The 21887-nt window shown below is 36.8% G+C and overlaps 1 protein-coding gene across 2 annotated transcripts; it reads left to right on the top strand.

Moving 5' to 3' along the window:
* Positions 1 to 446: 446 nt before the first annotated feature.
* Positions 447 to 21792, top strand: ush1c (Usher syndrome 1C). Of its 2 annotated transcripts, XM_053510711.1 has the most exons (27): positions 447 to 539; positions 2513 to 2580; positions 3564 to 3707; positions 6472 to 6610; positions 7113 to 7221; positions 7366 to 7390; positions 8607 to 8664; positions 8738 to 8841; positions 9699 to 9783; positions 9907 to 9966; positions 10103 to 10159; positions 10984 to 11126; positions 11487 to 11552; positions 11628 to 11761; positions 12289 to 12338; positions 12590 to 12757; positions 12951 to 13067; positions 13223 to 13852; positions 14384 to 14437; positions 14615 to 14731; positions 16798 to 16860; positions 18738 to 18779; positions 18912 to 18965; positions 19305 to 19404; positions 19543 to 19652; positions 20309 to 20364; positions 21517 to 21792. In XM_053510711.1, the coding sequence occupies exons 1-27, from the start codon at positions 504 to 506 to the stop codon at positions 21527 to 21529; spliced, it is 2802 nt and encodes a 933-aa protein (XP_053366686.1). In that variant the 5' UTR covers positions 447 to 503; the 3' UTR covers positions 21530 to 21792. The 2 variants fall into 2 exon arrangements, with proteins under 2 accessions (XP_053366686.1, XP_053366685.1); XM_053510710.1 differs by lacking the exons at positions 12289 to 12338; positions 12590 to 12757; positions 12951 to 13067; ... (2 more) ...; positions 14615 to 14731; positions 16798 to 16860 and adding an exon at positions 12041 to 12087 and having other exon boundaries at positions 11628 to 11767.
* The last annotated feature ends 95 nt before the right edge of the window (positions 21793 to 21887 follow it).

The raw sequence follows: 21887 nt of genomic DNA, 5'->3' as shown, positions 1-21887 counted from the left end.
TATCTTATCTTATCTTATCTTATCTTATCTTATCTTTAAGGTAATTTACTGAGGAAAAATTACATTTATACGAACTCAGTAACGTTAGTCCCTTTACAGTTACTGTTGTAATAAAGATACACACTTATTACATCCAGGCTCGTTTACAGTGAAACATCATCCGCGACAGATGTATAAAACTTCAGAAACAATAACAAATATAGTGGGATTAAGTCCAGTTATACAAAGTGTTGTAGCTAAACAAACACAAATATTAAACATTATACATTATATTATAATAGACATATATAACATAATATACATTTGGCTTTCTTTAAGGTTAAATAAAAGACGAATGCAACCGTAATGCCAATCTTAGTGCTATTCTTCTCCAGCATGAAGTGAAACTCAGCAGGAGCTGCGAGAGAAAGCGCCCTCTGGCCGCTATACCTTCCTCAGAACCAACACATACACATACACACACACACGCAGACACACGGGAACCGGTCAGAGGTTTTTTAATCATGGAGAGGAAAGTAGCTCGAGAATTTCGCCATAAGGTAAGTGAATAAAGGTTTTTTTTTTCCTTTTCAGTTTTCCCCGCACACACACAGAGCTGAGGAGTATTTAGCCGTTGAGGTGAAATGAGCGCGTGTGCTTTAAGAATGGCGGAAGACTGTCTGCGCACCTGATAAACAGGTACACAACGAAAGCGTGTTTTAATATCTTTACATTCAAGATAGTTCATTTATTTGGTCTGCCATGGCTTACCTGTGAGGGTGTGTTTAAACTAAGAACTACCTGCACACACCTTTACTTTACCTGAAGTGTATAACAGACTCCCAACAGAGGAGAACTTCTGCTTTTTATTTTGCTCCTCCTGTTGGTTTCATCTGGATTATAACTGTTCATTAAACATTTATAAAGCCACATTTTCTTTTAAAGCCCGAAGCTAAGTTACTGGCTGCAAGCAGGTCCCAGAAATGATAAAGGTCCTGTTTTTTTTTTTTTTTTTTTCAAGACAACCATTTAAAGGTGACTAATAAATAAAAATCTATTAAGTATAAACATTTAATTAGACTTTTCATAACAGGAGCATACGCACAGGGGATAGTCTAAAGGATTTCCATTGTGAGCTTTGTCCAATGATGTGTCATTTCCCATCTGGTGTATGTGTGTGTGTGTAAAAGAGAGGGGAGGGGTGGATCACATAAAGGTTTCTTCATTAGCCTTCTGGATAGATGGGATGGTAGACAAGGCCAGTCAGGCGGACAGGATTGCTTCTTTTTCTCTGTTCCTCTCTGTCTCTCCGCCAGGGACGTGCAGTAATTTGCCTCCTGTCGTAGTTTAATGTCCGCACGCAAAGCCTCCTGCTTGTCAGCTGTTGTGAATTCATCACCGATTTCATCGGTTGTACCTCTACAGTATTTTATGAAGGACGTTGAGGTCATTAACGCAAAAGTGATTCATGCTCGGAATTTCAGTTTTATTGCTTTATGGTGTCAAAGTCCAGGCTAAGGGACACGTGGGGCTTGTATAATATATATTTATTACACCATCTGTCCTTTCCACCCAAACCTTATCTTATCAAGTGTAAATGGATTTATTCTATTCTATTCCATTCAATTCCATTCTATTCCATTCTACTCTATTTTATTCTATATGTAATATTTAAACAACAAAGTAAAGTTTGTCTACATGTAGAAAAAGGATATATTTGATGTGAAAGACTATAAAACAGACATGCACAAAGCAGGACAGCCCATTTACATTTTGCTTTGGAAATCCTATTCATACATCATGGGTCAATGACCAATAGACATCACACTATTCATTAATCCATTAATTAATTTAATACATTTTCACTAACTTCTGGTCAGGGTTATTATGAATCCAGAGCCTATCCAGGATGATAGACACAAGGAGCACCCTCCGTGGAACACTAACCAACTAGTCATATAGACGATAGAACATAAATAAATAAAATATATCGTGTTAGATTAACAGACCTTAGAGGTGAAAAAAGTACTCGTATTTAACCCATAAAAAAATAAGGAAAATACCGATAATTTGGCATATTTACTGGATAAAGTAATAATATTAAATCATGGGTATTACTTGCCTTGAAGGGTTTCAGATCTGCGACATTATGTCTTATTTAAACATTTGCTGTGATGTGCCTTTTCATTCATGTAAAATGAGCCGCTCAGTGTGAGGACATGGAGGGCAGGGGCATGAGCAGGTCTAGTGGAGCAGATCAGCACCCAACTATTTCCACCTGACCAAGAACAATAGCATGTGTCACATCAGTTCCCCAGGTCACCGAAACATACCTCCCACATCCACAGCGTAAACCTTCCTTTCTCCTGTTGTGTCTTTCTGAGAAAGATGTGTGGAATCATTGAGTGGCCCAAACGTTTTCTTAAAATCTTTCTACAGCAATTCAGTCACCACAAGGTAAGTATGATGGTCCCCATGGTGAGCCTGATTAGTACAGGAACTTCTAATTTTACTGTATGTGTTTTTTTTACAGGTTGAGTTGCTGATTGATAATGAAGCAGAAAAGGATTACCTGTATGATGTCCTGCGCATGTATCATAAGTAAGTTTCATCTTGATCTACTGTCTATGATTTGTTGTATTTGTGGTTTTCTATCTTTTGATAGTGTTTGTGGTTTTTTGGTGTCAAGTTTACTGTGCATTTAAAAGTGCCACCAAAACCTTGGTGAGGGATAAGATATTTCATTCTTTTGTTATTTCTTGATTGTTTATTTGTGCCAGTTGTAGCACTAGCTTTAAACCTCTAAACATAATAAGTTATTGCACTTATACTTCTTTGTATTCTTGCGTTAATATTCAAATTTATGCAAAAATAATAATTTGTGGCTATGTGGCTAAAATGTGGTTAATATTTCATGAAAGTTTGTAGAGCAAAAAAGGTAAAGAAAAGAACATTGTCACATGCAGCTGAATTATATATTGGGTTTCTTTTTATCTGAACAATAAGAACTAAATAGATTTTTCCACTTGATCTTTGTGTGGTTGCTCTTTTGGACCGGGGGCTGTTGGTTGTCCTATTGGATGGAGATCTGATAGTTTTCAATCTCCACCCGGTCACATGCAGACATTCACAAAAGACCCTTTGCTGCTGTTATTTGAGTCACAAGTGAAATGCTGGTCATCAAAGTTTCATAGACCAGGGCAGAATACTAAATCCAAAAAGCATTCTTTTTAATGATCAAATTAGAAAATTAAGAGCTGTACCCAGTGAAATTTATAATTAACAAGACTTACTATATGCTGTATTAAAGTGCTGATGATTAAAGCATGACTCAACAGGTTTGTTGTTTTTAACTCTATCTGAGACTCTGAGATATAGTATTGTTGCAGTCAGGGTGGCAGATAATCCACATTAACATGTGGATATGATCCTGTTAAGAATGTTGATTTCTCTTATCATTTTTATTATAGCAAATATCATCATTGTAGTTTACTCAATTGACCTGCAGTGCTTTATGAAACTTACCCTGCTTTCCTTAAGTCTGTTTAGATTCAGATTTCTTGAATCCATTTGCTTGTTATTAGGTCCATGGATCTGCCTGTCCTGGCAGGGGATTTGAAGCTAGTGATTAATGAACCTAACCGCCTGCCCCTCTTTGATGCTATCCGGCCTCTTATACCTCTCAAACACCAGGTGGAGTATGACAACCTTACACCAAAGAGATCCAGGTGAGAAGATGGCATAAATAAATAATTATTGAAAAAGGAAATGCTAACAAAAATAAGCAAAAAAGAAAGAAAGAATAAATGGGAAAGGTGGTTCGCCCTATCCTTGCACTGGGGTAAAGTAATTGCTCTCTCTCAGGCTCAGTGAACCGTGACAGAACAGTGCTGGTTATAAACCCCAGGAGTGTAATCTAGCGTGACACACAGGTCTAATATAACAGAACCTGCCAGCTCTCAGTCCCAGTGAATGCAAATTTGCAATCTAAGCTCTAAGAGATGTATGTGTGTGTGTATATATACATATATATATATATATATCTATATATATACTTTATAATACAGGTAGTCCCCAACTTACGAATATTCAAGTGATGAATGGACCACAGTTCTCCTTTCCGTTAAATCATGGAAGTAGCTTACATGTATTGTACAAAAAATAGATACTGCAGTGCACCAGATAACAATATTTACAATTATATACAATATTTTCAGTGTGTAATTGGATTCCCCTCACTTTTACATTTGTATGAGGTTAATTTCCTTGGGTGCGATTGCTGTTTTTGGCCACATGATGGTAGTGTGAGGAAAGGGGACAGATTTAGTAATAATATTAGAAAAGATTAGCAGATTAGGAAAGATATTAGGAATGCCACAGTTGCAAGTATGCTTTACATGGTATATTTGTGTCAAAGGCATATAAGACTCACTTAAGATTTAAGAACAAATCGAACTTACAAACGTGATCCCGGAATGGAACTCGTAAGTCAGGGACTACCTGTATAGTGTATCTTGAAATTTTTATATATTGTGAAAAAGTTCATATTCTTTTGTATTTTATATGTAAAATAAAATATAAAAATTTTGGTGATTATACCTTACAGCTCTCAAATTCCAAAAAATTATATTAATTTATGCATTCAGTCCTTGGTTGAGGCCCTTTTATTTACCCTGATTTACTGGGTTAGTGCAGCATGGCATGGAAATTATTACCCTGTTGCAGCTTGAATTCAGTGCCTCTTTGCCCTTCCTCCAGACTCTGGAACTGCAAAATTTACTTTGATCTGAAAAGAGAACTGAGCAAAAGTCCTTTTTCTGATTAGCCTGGGTAAGCGCCTTCCGATGTTATCTCTGGTTCAGGAGTGGCTTGATACTATGAATGCTACAGTTGGAGCCTTACTCTACTCATTGTAAAGCTTTTTCAACTTCTCGAAGCCGGTGATAATCTCTGTTGCTTTTCTTACTTTCTTACTTCTCACACTTCCATTCAACTTTCCATAAATATATTTTAAATACAGCATCTTCTGTGGCTTACCTTCCTTGAGGAGGGTGTCGATGATGAGCTTTTGGAAAACTGTCAAATCAGCAGACTTCTACATGCGTAAACTGATTAATACCATACGAATAATAATTGACTCAAACTAGAAATCAAATATTTTAATATTTTGAGATTTTCATGACCTGTAAGCCATAATCATTGAAAATAATACAAATGTATGTGAATATTTACTTCAATTCAATTTTATTTATATAGCGCTTTTAACAATGGTCGTTATCTCAAAGCAGCTTTACAAAAATGAAAGAAATTCATTAAAAAAAAAATAAATAAAAATAATAATAATAATAATAATAATAAATTTTGTATGTGTGAGAAAAATGTGTCTAGATAATAATAAGATGAATGAATGAAATTTCTCTGATGAGCAAGCCAAGGGTGACGGCGACAGTGGCAAGGAAAAACTCCCTGAGATGGCAATAGGAAGAGACCTTGAGAGGAACCAGACTCAACAGGAAACCCATCCTCATTTGGGTGATAACAGATAGAGATGATATAACATCATGTGTGCTATGCAGCTGAAAGTACAATATAACAGAAATTCTTTAAATTAACATGAAGTCCAGTTCAGCATAGGGATGAGTCAGTAGGTGCAGAGGGCCGATCTGGGTCTGGATCACTGGGAGCACAGGAGCAGGATGTGTAGCTCCAACCATAATAAGGCAGAATTCAGCTGGAGCTGGTCCTCTATGGATGCCTCAGGATCCTCTCAGGGTTGGCCTTTGTCTACTGAAGCTGGTACAATCTCCAGATGCCTCGGGATGGGTAGAAAAGTACAGAACAGATGGAGAGAATTAGCGTAGTTGCCATTCTAGATAGATTTACTGAAGTATAAATATGTGTGTGTGTGTGTATGTGTATATTATTTTAATTTATTTTCCCCTTGCTGTTATAATAACCACTTTTCTAGGAATGCTTTTCCCTCGATTTAGCACAGCATGTCTATAGTGATTTGATTGCATTCAGCCACAAGAGAATTTGAGACCTCAGGCACTAATGTCAGGCGAGAAGACCTCCACTTCACCCCAAGAGTTTCTCACTTGGGTTGAGGTCTGAGATTTGTGTAGAGCACTTATAGAACATGTTTGGGCATCTTAGGTCCAGGAAAGGGAAATTACGATTCTACACACAGCTTAAAAAAATAAATAAATAAATAAAATATATATATATATATATATATATATATATATATATATATATATATACACAGTAATATTGTGACATATTGTAGTCACATGTTATACATGCATGAATGTGTCTGTGTGTCACATTTGACAGTGAAAAGCCCTTCTAGTAGATGCACATGCGGCAGTAGTTTTGTTAAAATGTAATAACTTGATTATTTAGAAATATAGTGCATCAGATTTCTGTCTGGCTGACCAGAAATGCAAGTGCAATTGCCACAGTCAAATTCTCATCCCTGTATGCATGCAGGAAGCTAAAGGAAGTGCGTTTGGACCGCACTCACCCTGAAGGCTTGGGCCTGAGTGTACGCGGGGGGATAGAGTTTGGATGTGGACTTTTCATCTCACAGATTGTGAAGGATGGACAGGCTGGAAATGTGGGTCTGCAGGTAAGAGAGAGAGAGAAAGAGCAAGAACAAAGACAAAATGCAAAGCTACATTCTATTGATGTTAGAGCATCCACACACCACTAGGGGGAGTAGAAAACCATGCAATAAATTCATTTTGTTCTTGGACATTCAGTGTATTAACCTTTCCTTTTCAGATTAAATTCTTGCTTTTTGCAGTAAAACAAACTTTTTTAACATATGAAAAAATGTACTCTACAGTAGGAGACATCTATACACTTTTAGAAAAGGGTTTAAAAAATATCAGGAGAATAATCATTATTTCTAGCAGTGTATAAAAACCATTAATGTGATTTTAAGACTTAATCTGAAATAAGCTTACGATTATGTAAGAATTAATATAATTGACACAAATTCAGGAAATAACTTTTAAGGCAAATTGAGGATGGCTGATAGCTTGTTTTTATATTCAAATGTTAACAACTTTTATGACCAAGCAGGAAGAAGAAACTCCACCATGGTAATGATTATGCTGTTTTGGCAGGTGGGAGATGAGATTGTGCGCATCAATGGCTATTCAATTTCCTCCTGCATCCATGAAGAGGTTATCAGCCTTATCAAGACTAAAAAAACCGTATCACTTAAAGTCAGACGTGAGTCAGGATCTTAATTCATTAAAAACAGATAAATTAATATTTAGTTACCAACTTAGTTAACAACTTAGCATTTGGATCTGTTTGATTATACTGTTTATACTGTGGATGATTGCTTATTAATTTACTTGGTTTCATTTATAGATGTGGGAATGATTCCAGTAAAGAGGTAATTTTACATAATGCTGGCATCTGTATATTGCCATACCGTTTGTTGTTTTGACTCTATGCTCCAGCACCTTGAATAGTTACTGTAGTGGGTATGAGGTTAAATTGTTTCATGTCAACTTTATTTAGTATCATCCAGATTTATACTGGGTGAACCCTCTTAGCATCCTTTGTTTTTATATTTCGGCATTTTTTGCTAAAATTTGCGTCATTAGTAAGTGAAATGCTGCACCAGTGTGTTCTATATCTGATGACAAGTCTAGAATCATCATTTTCTCTAGCTTTAAAAAAATATTTCGTACTGTTTTAGCAATCACATCTGCCGAGGAGGACCTCAGTTTCACTAGCAGCCAGAAATTCCCATCTGTCCTTTTTTTTTTTGACAAATGAGGAGGTTTAATTTGGATCCATTTTTGGTCATGCCTTTCTCTTTTTATATAATTATAGAGGTCCTTGAACAAAAATAATTGTATTGCTTTATGATCAATCCCATATGAAATTTTTTTTTTAATGAAAATTTTGTTTGAAATGTGTAGTCAGGTCTGTGCATTTTGGAACAAAGATAAGATTTTTAGCCATTTTGCCGCTGGACACTACTGATTTAAAATTAAATCCTCCAGATGTGAGTAAAGTCAGATTTTGACTAATGTGTGGCATTACCATTCACATATATACATATACTGTACACGCACCTATTTTGGTGACTCATAAATAATGGAACAAACTAACAATTACAAGCATATTGATTGCATTTAATACTTGGATGTAAACCCTTTGCACTTAATAACTGTCTAAAGTCCGGAACCAATGGTCATGACCGAATGCTGAGTTTTTCCCCTTAAGATTCCTTGCCAGACCTTATTGCAGCTGCCTTCAGCTGTTGTTTGATTGCGGGTCTTTCTGCCTTCAGTCTTGTCTTCAGTAATTTACTCCATAAAGCTGAAAAAAGCTCAAATTAAAACTGAAAGTTTGCATTTTTATCTTTGTGGGCACCTGGGCTAATCCACACAACAACACCCCAAAAGTGGGAAAAAAAAGTGGAAAGATTTTCCAGATGTGGATGTAATGGTCAAGTGTCCACAAACCTTTGTTTATATAGTGTAGGTATTCTGTGCTGGAGAACAGAAGTAAAGCTACAATTGTGCACCTGTTTGAGGATACTTAATATAATTACAAAAATAAGCATTATGATTAATAATACCTACTGTCTCTATCAGTTCCCCTGACGAACCACTAAAATGGCAGTTTGTGGATCAGTTTGTTTCTGAATCAGGAGTAAGTACCAAAACTGTTATAATTCCATTAATCCTTATTATGGAGTTTCACAGCGATTATTGTTGTCTCCCAGGAGAAAAAGAGCAGTGTTGCTGGTCTGGCCTCCATTGGAGGGAAAGAGATCAAGGAGAAAAAAGTCTTCCTTAGCCTGGTTGGCACCAAAGGCATGGGCATCAGGTAAAGCTGAGTATAGTATTTAATTTATGTGTTTTTGACTCTTGAATAATTCTAAAATATTATAAAAAGGCAACCAAATCCAGATCTATTATTAATTTATAATTTAACTTATTGAAGTTAATATAAACATACAATTATTGAACATTTTTTATTTTTGTTCAAATAATTTGTTTTGTGGAAATTATGCCCTTAATTTACGAATGTTGATACATGTATTTTCTAAAGTGTGTATAAAGTGTGTATATAGTTCTAGTTGAACTCATATAACCTCTAAAAGTGTAAAATCAACACTGGGAATTTTATTGTGTAGATCAATAGAAATACACTGGAATGTGTCTGTAAATTTGGGGTGGGACGGTGGCTTAATGGTTAGCCTGCACCTTTAGGGTCCAGATTCGATCCCTGGCCTGTTTCCATTCCCGCCTCTGTGTGCATGGAGTTTGCATGTTCTCCCCATGCTTGGTGGTTTCCTCCAGGTGCTCAGTTTTTTTCTCCCACAGTCCAAAGACATGCAGATTAGGTCAATTGGTGTTCCCAAATTGCCCGTGGTTTGTGTGTGTGTGTGAGTGTGTGTGCTCTGAGATGGATTGGTACCCTGTCCCTCTCCTGCCTTGTGCCCTAAGTTTCCTGGTATAGGCTCCAGGCCTCCGCAACCCTGAATACAGGATAAAGCGGTATAGACAACGTGATGAGATGATGAATGAGTTTCTGTATATTTGTTGCAGTAGGAAAAACCTAAACCATTACAAAGGTGTTCATATGAATCATTCATATGATTCATAAGGCCTTTTTTGTAACCAATATGGTCAATATAAAGCCAAACGACTACTAAAATTCATTATCTGTGTTTGCTGCAGTATCTCAAGTGGACCAACTCAAAAGCCTGGGATCTACATCAGCAATGTAAAGCCTGGCTCTTTGTCTGCAGAAGTGGGCCTGCAGGTATTATAATCTCATTTAGTGATCTAATCTCAATGTTGCACAAAAACCTCATCATCAATTCATTACAGATTTATTATTTTACCAAAGAGACACTGACATTTTTATTGGTTTTGGGGGATGTAGGTCGGTGACCAGATTGTTGAGGTCAATGGGGTGGAGTTTACTAACGTGGACCACAAAGAGGTAAGGCTTATCAACACGGTTGCTTTTTTTTCATACTGAACTATTGATGTTTTCACTTGTAAATCATACAAGTGCAAAACCAATACAAAGATTGGAAGTGGAGATATGATCAGAAAATACTATGTTGTATTTATAGGCTGTTCGAGTGCTGAAGAGCAGCAGGAGTCTAACTATCACAGTCCTCACCGGAGCTGTAAGTTTCGTGTAATTCTATCCACCTTATTCGCATCTGGCTCATGCAATTCTCCGCAGTGCTCATTAGCGCAGAGCAAATCTGTAACTCACAGAGGGATCCATTCCGCACAGTCATCCCCAAAGACTTGTCTCAAGGACAGGAAATTAAAGTGTCTGATAAGGGGCTTTCTTACTCCAAGATGTCAGGATTTGTCTGGCACACTGGTGACTTTAATCTGGAAACAATGTGACCATAAAATCTAATCAGAGTTTTTGTTCATTTTCTGTTGGGAATGATAAATGGAGTGGTTTAATAAGGTTATAAGACCAGTAGAACACCGGTTTATTGGTGTGATTGATCATGGCCTTTCTTCTGTTTGAGATGGTTGATGTTCTGAAGTTTTTATATTTTACTTGTTATTGTAATACACTGTGCGAATACATTCATTGTTTACAAATCAAGCTTCTGGTTGTTTGTATGATACAACATTGGAGTTGAAGCTGGTTCTCCTGTTAACTTATCTACAATGCCATGTGCTACCAGTGAGATTGAACACTCTATCTATAGAGAGCAGTGCAGCTGTATGTAGCTGTATTAGCATGAATACAGTTTATTCATGCTAATACAGTTAAAGCTAAATCGCTAAATCTTACCATAACTAAATAGTGGTTCTGGATCTCAGCTGAAACTGTATATATGCATCATATAGTCTATCTGCATTGCATTCTAGAACTTTGAAATCCACTGGCTTTCTTCACTTCTTCAATTATGGATTTCTTATTAATATGACATGGAATGCAAGTTCTGTTAATTTGTGATATTTATGATTTGATTTATTTCAGGGCAGGGAGTTGTTCATGACAGATGAGGAAAAACTGGCAGTAGAAGCTCGGCGAGAGATCGAGCGCCAGGAGCTCATGCAACAGAAAAGAGTGGCAATGGAGACCAACAAAATCATCAAAGAGCAGCAAGAGAAAGAGCGCATGTCAGTCAGAAAGCTTAAACATGGCATATTACCTACACAGCCCACACCATTACAGCCTACTCTATCACAAACTGATCTCAGAACTTTGCCTTATATGACAAAATGTGGGATTTGTGTATTTAATTGTTTCTAATAGGATAGAAGATTTTAATACATGTAGACAATTGAGCTATTTAATTCTTCATAATAATCACAGGATTTCATATTTCATAGATGATAAATGGCAGTATAAATAATTCAGCACCCATCTGTGGCTTTAGAACGCTGACGTAGGCATATCATTTGCACATGCCTCTTTTTGACAGACTCTTGGTTGGTGATCATTTGTGTTGTTTTTATTTTTTATTTTTTCAATTCCAGGAGAAAGATGGAGATTTCCCAGAAGGCTGCAGAAGAAGAGGAGAGATACAGAAAGGAGATGGAAAAGTATGCTGCAAAGTATAAAGGTTAATTAGACAGGCTGATTCAAGCCGTTGCTTTATGGATTCGTATGCGTTTTAGGATAGAGGCTGAAGAGAGAAAGCAAAACAGAGAGTGGGAGGAAGACTGGGGTTCCAAAGAGAAGTCCAAAGGTCCATCTCCTGTTCATTCTCCTTCACCTCTATCACATTCTCCACCTCCATCGAAACCCAGGAGCTCAGGTACGATCACAGCATCGACACACTGCAGCATGCTGACACCTGTGTTACAGTGCATGATTGTGGAGAGTGAAATCTTATTCTAACACCCTGTTCTTCACTGATGATAATATGCTCACAGCATAAGTCATCCACACATCTACTTACTTTGCACATCTGTAACATAACTGGATGTGCATTCAGTTTTTATGCATGCAGTCTTTCTTTTTTTCTCCTTCTTTTGTCTCTGTCTGGCTATGTCTGCTGTGGCTTGCACTCCTGACTTGTATACTGTAGCTGCTGAAGCTGATACTGATGAAGACGAAGATATAGAGAGCGGAGACGTGAGTGGAGCTGAACTGTTCTCTAAGGGAACACAATCTCTGCATGTAAAAATTTTCCTTTGACAACCCCTTTCTTTAAATTCTCTCTGAACGCATACTTTATTTTGTTTGGTTGGATCATTTTGGAAGCTGGTACATTTAAGCTGTATGTTCGAAATATATGCTTATTCCTGTTTAACTCTTTTTAATCTGACCCCATAGCTCGCAACTGGTTTTACCGCTATGAAGGAAAGTTGCCTACACTCAGAAAGGTACTCTGTGTGTAGAATAGTGTTTGTGTTCATGATTCGGTCAATAAGGTTTCAGATAAACATGTGTTCAGAAATTAGTCTGAAGTTAGTCCAGATCTGTAGTATTTGAATCTCAGCGTATGGATGGGATTTTGTGTGGTGTGGTGTGCATAACATATATGTGTGATATATATATATATATATATATATATAAATATATGTGTATATATATATATATATATATATATATATATACACACATATAAATTCAGAAAGGAAAAGAGACAAAGAAGAAGAAGAAGAAGATGTCCAAGACAGACACACTTCCAGCTGAAAAAAAGAACAAGAAAGAGATGGAGTTTGAGCTGAAATTGGCCAGGGAAAAGGAAGAGATACTTGAGCGGGAGAAACAGATGAAAATTAATCGACTTTTGCAAGAGGTACCATCTTCACTCAAGTGTCATTATAGTGTAATTATGAGAGTTTTATTTTGTTGGTAAATTATCCGTGAGGACTGTTGTGGAATTTGTAACGAGTTAGAACAGCATTCGTTTTACAAAGGAAAGTCAGTGCAATGGTCTGTTTAAAGCCCCTGAGGTGTCTATGCACATCAGCATGTGCTGTTGTGGGCAGGTAACAGAGACCGAGCGGGAGGATCTGGAGGAGTCCGAGAAAGTGCAGTACTGGGTGGAGAGGCTCTGCCAGACTAGACTGGAGCAGATTTCCTCTGTGGAGAATGAGTCTCCTGAGGTAAAGGCACAGACATGGATAAAGACTTGGAGAGGCTATATGCTTTTCTTTAAAATTGTGCATGAAAGTCTCATGAGTAATTTGAATTAGGGGTGCAGTGCTTTCTGTAAGGTGGCAAGGCTATGATTTTTAACCAGATAAGTTGTTCTGTGCAGATGAGTCCATCACGAACTCCTGTATCTACAGTGAAAAGGTTTCCTGGAGGGTTTCAGCTCTCCACTACTGACCTAGATGACATCAACTTGGATGAGGTTGACCAGAGTTTACGACAGCCTTTGAAAAAACTGGCCCCAACTCCACCTACTTCAAATCAGTTTCCAGCACCTTTACCTTTACCTCTTCCTCCACCTTCACCCCACTTCTATCCCAAACCAGTCCAGCCTTCTCCATCCCCAAGGCCTTCTCTTATTTCCCCCTATCCTCCCCCACCTTCACAACCAGCCCCACAGCTCCTACCTTCTCCTTCTTCTCCTAGAATGCCTCCCTCTTCGATCAGTCATGGGCGGCCACCCTATGTCACCCCTCGAGCTCAGACTCAGTCCTCCTGGACTCAATCTTTCTCTCACCCTCCTCCTCCTCCACCTCCACCACCTCCCCCGCCACCACCACCTCCTCCTCCTCCACCTCCTCCACCTCAACATTTAGATTACCCTTTCCCTCAAAGCTACCACCGACCCCACAGCCCCTCAGAGCATAGGAACGAATGGGAGGAAAATGGCTACAGGCAGCGAGGGAGCTACCATCCAAACACAACAAATGAACCTTTCTATCGTGGCAGCACACAGGTAGAAAACATTGGCTCGATTTATCAAACCTCAAAGCTCAGAGGAGCAAATTGAGTAATCTTTTTAGACTGGATTGTAATCATACACGAGTTTGAGTGTTTAATTTACAGGTTGCAGGTTAAGATGGCATAAGTCAGGGTAGAAAAAAGTGGCATGTGGAGTTTACATTGTGCTGTGTTTAGTAAGCTCTGTCTAGAGGTGGTCAAATCAGTCGCCCTGGTACTCAGTACACACAGATGTCTAGGCTATTTGTTGTGGGTTATTTATTTTATGTGTATATTTAAAATATTGTGTTGTAATTTTATTGTACAGTGTTAAATTTGATCATCTGCTGCACTATACACATTGGCTGATGGTAGAGCGTTTTTTATTAGGTGGATTATTTTTGTGTGAATGGGATGACAGTAATTGTTTTAAAATAAGGGATATACAGTACAGGTATGAAAGAGCACAGATAAAGTGCTGAGGTTGGAATCTAGTATTAATTTAAGTGCTGAAATTTAGATTTGACATTTTCCTAATATGGTCTAGGTTATGAGACACACTTCTAACGTTAGCAGAATATCAACCTCAAGCAGTCCACTGGTAAGCTTCAGCTATTCTTTTTTTTAATGAAGGTCTGCTACATGTTTGCTTTTTTTTTTTTTTCATGCATGTCATTGCATAGCCATGTTCATTTTGTGTGTGTAGTGCGAACTGCATAGGTCAAATTACTTTGAACTGTGATTTTTACTAACCCCCTTCTACATGGTCAATCTGTAGCAAATAGCACCCAGTCCTCCTAATCAGAGAAGACAGGTGAACCCAGTCATGTCAAAACCAGTCATGCTGCCCCAATCCAAGACCTCATACAAACACGTATTACGACCCGAGCCCACGGTAAGTAGGAGAATGTGTGCACATGCTGATGAAAATATCAAGGTATTGGCTAAGGTTTTTTTTTTCCGGTTAAATGGATATTATTGTAGAGATTGGTTTTCAGTTCACTAGTGATGAAAGTATACCCGCAGGTGGTGCATCCCCTTGACTGCATTGATTTATAAGGCCAGCATCTTAAAATAAGCATGTCTTCCTTGGGGGGAAGTGAGAAAGTGGAATGGGGAGGGAAGGAGATCAGAACCTGTTGTGCGCTTAATGAATCTTTGCCTACAAACAAAAGGATATGATTGATAGACTTTCGACCCAGCCACCTAATCCACACTTAGCCTTCCAGCCTACTTTTATTAAATCAAAGAAAACACTACTTAATTTGTCCTGCCTCTGCACTACCCTAGGGTTTACAGCTGTCACATATGATTAGTTTACTACAAACAGACAGAAAAACAGTTTAATTCACCTCATGTGTGCCTCCCCTTGTTTTTGCTTGAAATGTACATATAGAGATAGAACTAATCTGACACATTATTGTTTTGCAGTTTGCATCGGTTAACATCCACTGCTTTTTTATGCTTTCTGAGCTGCCAATATACTTGACTGGTTTCATAAAAGGTTTTGGAAATAGACAGAACAGGCATGAGATCAAGACAAGTAATACTGAAGTTAGCAACTTGGAGTAATTAGAAAGTAAACAAAAAGTTAAAAAAAAGCCTCTTTGTAATATCCTTTTTTAAAAAAAAAAAAAATCAACCCCTGGCAAAGATTTGAAATCATGAAAAGTACTTTGTTGTTCGTCCTTGGGCCATGTTCATAAGGCTTTTATATTAAGCAAACTGATTCCAAATTTTTCAAATACCACTTGACATATCAAGTGCTTTGCGGGAATGGCTTTGCATATCAGCTTTGCAGGAATGGAGCCTTGTCATAGAACATTTCCACCATAACTTTTCATCCTGATTGAGATCTTTCCTAAAAGAAAAGCTTTAACAATCTTTGCTCTGTGGAAACGTGTTATCATCGTGAAAAATGACTTCTTCAACAAACCTAGTTTCTACTGATGGAATGAGGAAGTACCCCAAATTGTAACATATACCAGTGTGTTGAATGTTGCCATCTTTATTGCCATCAGCCTTTATCCTTAATCTGACAAGCAATCTCGTATATTAAATAAGTGGCAAAGTTTGATTGGATCTTTTAATGTTTCATTAGAATGGCACTAAAGAAAAAGTTCTGGCCTCATCATCTCGACCAGTCTAGATTTATGATTCAATACTGAATGTCATTTTCATTAAGTCATGTAAAATCCATGATTGTTTCTCTTTTGCCAACTTTAAACTTGTTTCCTTCAAATTAGGTGTAAGTGCTGGTTTTCATTTGGCTTTTCTATACATAAATCCCATTTTGTTCAGCTGATTTCTTACACTAGTGTCAAACATTGGATCATGTTTCTGCCCATTCACTTTTCATTTGTATTTTGTTGATATTTTTTCAAGGCATCCTGCATTTGCAGTTTTGCAGTTTTATCTCCTGATCTTTTGCCAGACTCAATGTGGGTTTCCTTTTATAATAAGTTTAATAATCATTTCCCGATATTCAAATAACAACTTTCTTGTTGGGGCCATGTTAAAAAGTTAGTTTAAGTTAATTAGCATTTTTTTAATTGTTGGTGTTTGTTCCAGAAAAGCAAATTACAAGGGGATTCCATATTTATTCCATAATCACTCTCATCTGCTTAATCTGGAAAAAAATATGCCTTATTTTATGCTATTATTGTATGTTATAAAAAACATGGTATAATTTTCGTTAGGGTATATTTAGACAGCCAGAACATTCAATTATACGGGTCATATTTGTGATTTGTTTATTCACTACAAAAAAAAAAACATTCTGCATGTGTAGTTATTCTATAATTTTTGCCAGGGATTGTATTTTCCTTGCTTAATGATACTAAAGTACTTTGCGTCCTGTATGCTCTGAGGCAAACTGTATGTGCATGTGTATGTAAATGTGTATGAAAGAGAAATATGTTTGTGTGTTTTTAACTGTTTGCCTCTGGTTGTACCTTGTAGTCCCCACAGATGCTTAAGAGGATGGTGGTGTACAACACATCATTTAAGTCAAAGAAGAAACAAGTAATCAAAAAACAGTGACTGGTGCTTGCTTCTTTCTTCTGAGTGCTTCCTACTGCTCTGCTGCTGTTTGGTATTTGGGGGACGTGTACATAGTAAATTATAAGAAGATTTTTTTTCTTCTTATATATTTTTGTATTTATATATATTATTTCTCTTTTACTTATCTTTTAATCTCTTTTAATTAATCACACTTGCTTGTTCTAGCTTTTGATCCCAGTTCCCTCTTTTCTTTTCTCAGTGTATCCTCTGGATCCCGCATTGGGTATCTAGATCTGTTTTGTAACATGGTATATTGAAAGCACATTATAATTTAATTTAATAGAATAAGCACAGTACAGGCAATTCACTTTATGCATCCTGGGATTTAACATTTTTCTGCAAATCTGGTCCAAGACCTTATATACCAGCAGTGCTTTGGCTGTTTCCTGTATGTCTGTTTCTTTTTTTTTTCCTTACTTCTTTCTTTGTTCCTATTTCAGTTTTTTTCCCCTTACCTAGCCACAGCTGAGCTTACACACTGTTGCTAGGATTGGTAAGGTCCTCCCAAGTGATCAAAAGCTGTGGCATTTACACAGTGAAGACTCTGTGTTGTCTTAGCACACAGAGCTATTGGGCAACTGATAAATTACATCTCTCACACTGTGTCTTGAATCAGGCCTTTAAAAAAAAACCTTAATATTGTTAACTATTATCTTTTTGACCCCTGTAAACACATGCTGACCATAGAGCCAAGTGTCTTTTTTCTACATTATGGGGACATTGAGATTCTATAGTCTATTTTATAGGGATGGAAATGACCAGGGATCACCGGATATGATATTATCATAATACCTAGGTGCTGATTCAATTTGGACTGTAATTCTATAAATATTATGTTTTTATAAACATCCTGATTCTTTAGCAATTTTGAACAAACCTACTAGTATACCTACTATTTCGGACACTTTACTGTCTGAAAATGTATTTTAAATTAATCATTTTTGGTATGAATGTCGTGATACATGAATTGCCACACAACAGAGTTACGATGTGCAACAAACGATTTTTTCCACATCTCTACCATTTTATTTCTATATTACAGAGCAAAGACAAATACAAAGAGCATCACTACTACAACATGCCTTACCTGAAGATATTTCAATCTATCTATTTGTATTTCTTAAAAAAAAAAATTGTGCTACTTTTTTGTGTTCATACAAAAATGATCGTGTGGCATTTCCTGGTTTCTTCATCTTCTTTTTTGGAGCTGTGTGTTTGTGTGAGTGTGTGTGGGTGTAGAAAAACACGTACACTCCTTCACTATGACAACATGTAAATCTTGCAGACTGCAGTATTCATTCTTTGTTTGTGAACATTTGTGACTGCCTTTGTCTATTTGTATTCTGTACACCAGCACAAAGCTTCCGGTGATCCAACCAAATGATTCTTTAAGTCGTTTTAAATTTTTGTCATATACATGGAGAATGGAGACATAAAGTAGATGTTCATGATAAATTATTATTATTTTTTTGCATAATTGTTTACACTTAATAAAAACAAATGCTTTTTTTTTAAAATAGAAAGATAAGGGGTTGTCACTGGTGCTTCTTACTTACATTGAATTAACTAATTCTATAGGCTACAGTCCATGCACAAACTAGGAAATTGATTTGAAAGCGTGAACAATGTTTAAATGCTGGCCTGATTATTTGTGTGGCTCAAGCAGGTGAGGATTCCTGATTAAGTGAGAGACAGACTTGTAGTGTTAATGACATGTACACTCTCAAATCAATACACACTTAGTTATGTGCTGTCTATTATGTTGTGTTTTACTTAGTTTTTTCTCATAAGGCAATCACAGAGACCTAAGCCATGTCTCCTCTTATTTATTTAAACAGGGCTTCCAGAAATATGTGGACGACTTTGATCCCTATTCGATGGTAGTATACAGCTTACATGTTCTGCATACTGAAATAAATACTGAACTTGTGCCACTTAGCCAATATTGCATTATTTTGTTGCCGTGACTTTTTGCATGCCTTGTCAACACCATTTGTGTGTTCACATTACAGTTTACCCCGGAGCAGATTGAAGGAAAAGATGTACGGCTGCTCAGAATTAAGAAGGTGACCTTAAATCCTTATCTATATAGATTTTTAAAAACTATTATATATTCATGATAGATATCAGTAGACAGGAGAATAAACATAGCTTGGATTGTTGCCTGCATAATAATAGGACTTTGGAGTGGAATATACGATTTATGTTTTATTATTTGAACTACTAGTTAAATATTATAAATATTGTGTGTGTGTATATGTATATATATATATATATATATATAAGAATATGAATTCTTTTAACATAATTCAAAACATTGATAATATATATATATATATATATATATATATATATATAATTGAAAACATTTTTGTGGGTTTGTGTGTGTCATATTTGTTGTGCAGGAGGGCCCACTGGACCTCTCTGTGGAAGGGGGGATAGACTCTCCACTGGGAAAACTCGTGGTTTCAAATATTTATGAAGGAGGTTCAGCTGATAAGCATGGTGAGATTACTTAAAATATCGTACTGCAGTAATCCCCACGGCTTCATGTCCACATGCTGATTATCAGATCATGGTAAACGAATGTACTCTAGTCATTACTGTCACTAATTGCTCTTTTTTTATAAATGGCCCTTTTAGGTGGAGTGGTAGCCGGTGATGAGATTATGGCAGTAAATGGAAAAATCCTGACAGATGTGACCCTGACTGAAGGACAGAACTCTCTAGCTCGTGCCTGGAACAGTGGAGGGGTGAGAGGTTTTAAACCCGACGATATTACCCACAAGCATATTTTAGTTACCTTGAGAATACAAGATGGTCTGGATCTTTGGAAAGGAAATATAAAGCAATGGGGGGTCCCTAAATACCTTTACTTAGTACTCTATTGATTAAAGCTTACACATATGTACACTACAATGATGGGGATGAGTCATTTTTACTATATTTTTGATCCTCCATAGGTGTTCAGTCCGGTTAAGAATTAAGATATTAAATATATGTTTTTTTCTGAAACGCGATTCCTCTGTAAATTCAGATGAAAGCAAGCGATCATGTGTTTATTGAATTTATGCAAATATCTGTTGTTTTATTTTGTTTACTATAATTGGAATTGATTTCAGTAGCTTGAGGGAAGGGAAAATCAATAAGCTTGTTAGTTTACTCTTAACGATTTTCATAATCTTAATTTTCATTTCTAATTCAAACATTAAACATAAAACCATACCATAATTTTTTTAAAATAGATATAATTATTGTTTTAGATATATGGATGTTATAACAAATCATGTTTATGTATTTATTTAAAATGTTTATTTTGTGTGTGCATGTGTGCGTGTTTGCGCGCGCGTGTGTGTGTGTGTGTGTGTGTGTGTGTGTGTGTGTGTGTGTGTGTGTGTGTGTATCCCAGGACTGGATTGACCTTGTCATAGCAGTTTCTCCACCGAAGGAATATGAAGATGAAGTGTATGTACACTGTCTTTGTGATTAATTTTTCTCAACCCCCTACAAATGATTTCTATATGAGATCAAAAGCATTTAAATTGGCTTAATGAAGATTGATGAAAACCTTTTCAATCTTCTTTTAGCTAATTTAGGTTTTATATTCTATTAGTTGATCCAATTTTTCCTGTTTGCAGTGACTTCCATGTCGCCAACACATAACTTTTCAGTCACAGTCACAGTCTTGTTTGTTGATAAATCTGAATGTGCATCAGGAACAAGCGTTCATGGCTGTGTTTACTGTGTGATGTTAAGCGAGGTGCCTGTAATGTTGGCATGTTTGTGCTGAATGTGTGCTTGTCCCCTGTGCAACGTGTTCAGCCCTAAAGCAGCATCAGTCAGTTCTACTGCAAACAGAAAGGTTTTCCAGGGCAGTGCCTCTGTGTACAGGCAGGGGTATGTGCTACAGATGAAAACACCTCACACCACACCCTGATCAGCTACACACTCCTGGGTAACCCCTTTCACCACCATTTAAACTAGAGTGAGAGTATGCATCATGTACATGTGTCGGTCTCTTGGACAGTCAAGAATGCCACGTGTACTGTCTGACTAATTTTCAGCTCAGGATTTCGTGGTCTGAAATTATTCATGAAGCTTTTAGTCAGTGATGTGTATTGTAAGTTGTATGTGCATGATTTAAAAGAGCCACTTACATCATTTAATTTATGCTACAGATTAAATGATGGGACTGAATGGTTCTGTTTCCCAGGCAGAGCCTTTAGCAGTGCTTCTGATTGATGTTGTTCAAAGGGACTGTTACATGTCATGACTCATACAGAAATGTTGGTGTTGATGGTTTGATCTCAGACCCTTGATGCAGCATGTTGCTATTTCCTGCCTTTACCGCAAGAATGTCAAAGGGATGTAGATTTACAAATGTAAAAGAATAGTTCCTAGAAAAATCTGCTGAAATCCCATGGTATTTGAGGGTTTGTTTTATCTAGCAACATGCTTCGCAGTTGAAGTGTTCTTTCTTCAGCACCTGAAAAGTCTTCATTTTCTTTACTTTTCCCTTAAAATGTGTAAAAGTGTGAAAATGTGTGAAAGTGTGAAGATTCCATTTTTATACCTAATATGACCTTTAATCTATTATCTGTCTTTTTTTTTTGGCAGGACTTTCTTCTAAGATCTAACTTCTAGAAGACAAATATGGAACAGAAGACTCTTGCAAAATCTATTCTTTATTACTTTTTACCCAAAGTGATTTTATAAAACACACTATGTATTCATAACCTAATGCCATCTTAAATGCTTGGAAAGCTGAAAAATATTATAGTTATCCTATGAAAATGTAAATCCTAGAAATTACATTTAAAAAATGTATTTCTGTAATAAGTCACACAAACTCAAGAGCATTCCTATGGCCAATAAAAGGTATATTTCCTCTGACACTGGTTTGTCTGTCTGTTGTGTTGAAACACTGTGATAAATGTGCTTGAAAATGGATTCAAGCCTTGCCCAGAATGTGATGTGGAAGACGCTTT

The sequence above is a fragment of the Clarias gariepinus genome, chromosome 2 (genome assembly GCF_024256425.1).
Source record: "Clarias gariepinus isolate MV-2021 ecotype Netherlands chromosome 2, CGAR_prim_01v2, whole genome shotgun sequence".
Taxonomy (NCBI): Eukaryota; Metazoa; Chordata; class Actinopteri; order Siluriformes; family Clariidae; genus Clarias; species Clarias gariepinus.
This window is presented reverse-complemented; position numbering and strand designations above follow the sequence as displayed.

What these genes read in the sequence shown, in the direction of transcription:
- ush1c (XM_053510711.1), top strand. Translation starts at nt 504, where the DNA reads ATGGAGAGGAAAGTAGCTCGAGAATTTCGCCATAAG. An exon ending in TCTATCGTGGCAGCACACAG is followed by an intron (nt 13,853 to 14,383) that starts GTAGAAAACATT and finishes AATATGGTCTAG; the next exon opens with GTTATGAGACACACTTCTAA. An exon ending in AGGTTCAGCTGATAAGCATG is followed by an intron (nt 19,405 to 19,542) that starts GTGAGATTACTT and finishes TGGCCCTTTTAG; the next exon opens with GTGGAGTGGTAGCCGGTGAT.